General features: G+C 52.8%; 1 protein-coding gene across 1 annotated transcript; it reads left to right on the forward strand.

Annotated features, from left to right (window-relative positions):
* Window positions 1–1,097: 1,097 nt before the first annotated feature.
* On the forward strand, window positions 1,098–4,279 carry LOC119464996 (uncharacterized). The gene is made up of 2 exons (XM_037725843.1): window positions 1,098–3,717; window positions 3,837–4,279. Exons 1-2 carry the CDS (start codon window positions 1,098–1,100, stop codon window positions 4,277–4,279), a joined length of 3,063 nt encoding a protein of 1,020 aa, XP_037581771.1.

Below are 4,279 nucleotides of genomic sequence, written 5' to 3' on the forward strand. Positions count from 1 at the left end.
AACTGAAGAGGAGCTTGGCCGAACTGAACACCAGGCTTAACTCGTTCATCAATGCGCAGAACAGTCAAGCACCGAAACAAAGGGAGCACTCATCCCAGCAGCCAAAGGTACAGGAAGCAGCCCCGCAACCCCCGGCACCGAACCTACCAGTACCCGAGGAAGAAAAGGACAACATCGAAATGGAAGAGCAACCATGCGCGGAAAATAACACCGAACCCGAAACGGGAGAGGCAGACAGGTCTTGCGGACCGGCACCAAAGAGAAGGGCACTCGAGGGAGCCCGAGAAAGGCGAATCAACATGAGACCGGACAGACTCAAGGAAAGGCAAGACCAACGGGAGGCGAAAATAGACCGCCTGGACCAGAGGGACGGAGCACTCGAGCAAAGAGTCGGAGCACTTGAGCAGAAGGTAGACACATTTGAGCAAAAGGTTGACGCACTCGACCGCAAGATAGACGTGATCATCCAAGCACTTGTTGCAGCAGGAATTATCCCACAACCAGCACTGAACCTAACAACCCATAATGGATAACGCACCAAAGAAAAATCAAGGCAACCACCAAGCACGGAAACAACAAAGCGGGAAACTCACAATATGGCAGTGGAACGCTGATGGCTTTCAAAAGAAGAAGGCACAGCTCCAACAATACATACTACAAGCAGAAGACGCACCGGACGTCATCATCGTACAAGAGACACTCTGCAGCGAAACACCAACACTACCAGGGTACAGATCATTTGCGAAACCCCCCCCCCCCCTAGCGCCCAGGAAACGGGATCAAAGAAGGGAAGGGGAGTCTGCACCCTGGTAAAGAAAGGACTTATCGTAGTAGACCACGATCTCATGCCACGGAGTGCTATCGAACACGTGGCAACTGAGATCGTGGTCGGTAAACGCAAGAAGCGCACGAGCATCATGATAGTTAATCTATACAGTAACCCAAGACAACGCAAGCAAAAGTTCAAGGCACTCATTTAGAAGACGAAGCAGATCGCGGGGGATAACATCAACATCATCGGGGGAGACTTCAACGCGCAACACAAGCTCTGGGGTTACCCCGAAATCAACGAAAAAGGAAAACACCTGCTGGACGACATGACAGAAATGGGCTACCAACTAATTAATGATTTGGAGACCACAACACGGAACACACTAACGTCAACGCAACGGGACACAAACCCGGACCTGACATTTCTGGGCGAAACTACAAGACCACTCAGGGCAAAATGGAGGAATACCGAAGAAACACTGGGAAGTGATCACAAGATCCTCGAGATAGTGATCCCCTTTCGAGGCAACATCAAAGAAAGCAGACAACAACACATCGTGGACTGGCATGACTACAAACAGAAATTAGAAGCCAACGGCCCGGAAACCATAGAAGACATCGAGGCGTGGGCAAACCTGCTCAACGGCACGATCCAGAGCGCAACGCAAACGGTTAATGCCGAGGCAGAAGGCGTGCAAATCGATAGCCGCCTAGCCCACCTAATGGAGGCCCGAAGCTCACTCAAAAAGCGCTGGAAACAACAACGCCATAACAGGAAACTGAGGAAAAGAATCGCACAACTCAACGTGGAAATCGAAAAACACAGCAAGGTGGTCTGCCGGCAGCAGTGGCACGCCATGTGCCAAGAAGCAGACGGCCAGCTGCACAAGGGAAAGACCTGGAAATTACTACGGCACCTGTTGGACGAACAACACACCAAGGGAACGCAACAATACATCCTCAACAGAACCCTACACAAGGCAGTCATGGAAATGGGAGAAGAAGAGGTAAAGAAACGCCTCAACAACAAATACCTCCCGGAGGCACCGACGGATCCGTTGCCGATATACACCGGCACGGACAACGCACCCCTGGACGAGGATATCGAAGAATGGGAAGTGCGTGCAGTGCTCCAATCGATCAACTGCAAGTCGGCGCCCGGGATAGACCAGATCACTAACAAAGCACTACGAAATCTAAGTGATACGACAATATCCGCCCTCACTAAATATTTCAACCGGTGCTGGAGAGACGGAAAACTACTGCAGCAGTGGAAGACCGCCAAAGCGGTCCTAATCCCAAAGCCGAACAAGCCACCGGGTATCGAAAACTTGAGGCCAATATCCCTCACGTCATGCGTCGGGAAGCTACTAGAACATGTCTTGCTGAATCGGTGGCAGCAATACTTGGAAGAAAACAACATATACCCGGACACCATGCTCGGTTTCCGGGCCAAACTCTGCACACAGGACGCAATGCTTCTGCTCAAGCACGAAGTAATGGACAGCAAGACCAAGGACAACACGGCAGTGCTGGGGCTGGACCTGCAGGGCGCGTTTGATAACGTGCACCACTCGGCCATCCTCAAGCAAGTGTCCCACCTTAACATGGGAACAAGATCCTTCAACTACATCAAAGACTTTCTGATGGACCGCACCGTACAAGTGATAGCAGGGGACCTGCAGCTCCCACCCAAACAACTCGGGAGCACAGGCACGCCACAAGGATCAGTGATATCCTCGCTGCTATTCAACCTTGTAATGATCGGGGTTGCCAACAAGCTCAACACCATACAGAACGTCAAATACACCATATATGCGGATGATATTACGATCTGGAAAACGCAAGGCAGCGACGGACAACTCGAGGCGGCGTTGCAAGAAGCGGTGTCAGCAGTCGAAGATTACCTACAACACACGGGACTGAAATGTTCACCGGCAAAATCGGAATTGATGTTAATCACCCCACGAGGCAAGCGCTTCAAGGAGCAACCCGTAAACATCACAATCAGGACGGGCGATCGAGGAGAAATCCCCAAAGTTAAAGCACTTAAAGTTCTGGGCCTCCGGCTCAGGGACAAGGGCAGCAACGAAAAGACCCTAGTGAATGAATTACAAACGAAGATAGTACGAGCCGTCCGGCTCATCAACAAGGTTGCCACAAGACAACAAGGCATGAAAGAAGACAGCCTGCTGCGGTTAACACAGTCCTTTGCGATTAGCCACGTTGCGTACGTGGCGTCCTATCACAACTGGCGGGCGGACGAAAAGAAGACAATTGACGCTGCCATCCGCAAGGCATACAAGAGCGCCATAGGGCTATACCGTCACACAAGCACGGAGCACATGCTCGCTTTGGGCGTACACAATACGCTCGAAGAGATCATGGAGGCCCAACAAACAGAGCAGTACCATCGCCTAGCTCAAACCAGAACGGGGAGAGCCATCCTGAACAGGATAGGCATGGAAATACCACATACCTCACCGAGGGAAGCGGCCGCCTTACGCCAAGACGTGATGCGCAAGATCCGGATACCACCTGCACCAAGACACATGCACCCGCAGAATGACCAAGAGCGAAGAACGGCAAGAGCAGTGGCACTAACAAAGAGCCATCACAACGATCCACACGCCTACTACGTGGACGTGGCCAAATACCACAACGTGAAGAACGCCTATACGGCGGCGGTCCTCAGAGCAAGCACCGGGGAACTCGTCTCCGCAGGAAGCATACGGTGCAGAACACCAGCGCAGGCGGAAGAATACGCCATTGCACTGGCAATGCACGCAACAGACTGTCGCACGATAATAAGCTATTCAAAAACGGCGGTCACCAACATTTCGCAAAACAGCGTATACCCCACCACGGCAAGAGCGCTAACTTCAACAGCACAGAATGGAAGACTGGCCACCAACGTCACCATCAAGTGGTTCCCGGCACACGCTGGCAAGCTGGACGAGTCGGTTGGTTCAAACCGCAACGAGGAAGCAGACAGGGAGGCGCACGCGCTAACAAGACGCGGGCTCCCGTCATCGCTCCCCGATTCCCCGATATGCGCGAAGCAGACCCGACAGAAGCCACGGCCGAGAACGAGAAGAGCGAAGAGTTTGCCATCACCAAGTACGGAGAAGTCCTGCTGTGGTACAGGGCAAGCCGTAACAAGTATCCACCACCTCATCGGGACCTAACACGCAAGGAAGTGACCACCTTCCGACAGTTACAAGCAAGAGCAATTTGGACTCCGGTATGGGCGAAACACGTCTGTCCGGAAATATATCACACGGACACGTGCCAACGGTGTAAGAAGGCATGGGCCACCCAGAGCCATATACTCTGGGAATGCTCGCCTCCCGCACCCAACACACAAGACATCGAGATGCCAGACAAGATCGGCAACAAGATTACCAGCACAGACCTCGAGACTCAACGGGCCGTCGTCCAGCACGTCCTCGAGCTCCTAGACCGGCAGAAACCCGAAACGTCGTCTCGCTCGCGGGGCAACGGATAA

This window comes from Dermacentor silvarum, chromosome 9 (assembly GCF_013339745.2).
Source record: "Dermacentor silvarum isolate Dsil-2018 chromosome 9, BIME_Dsil_1.4, whole genome shotgun sequence".
NCBI lineage: Eukaryota > Metazoa > Arthropoda > Arachnida > Ixodida > Ixodidae > Dermacentor > Dermacentor silvarum.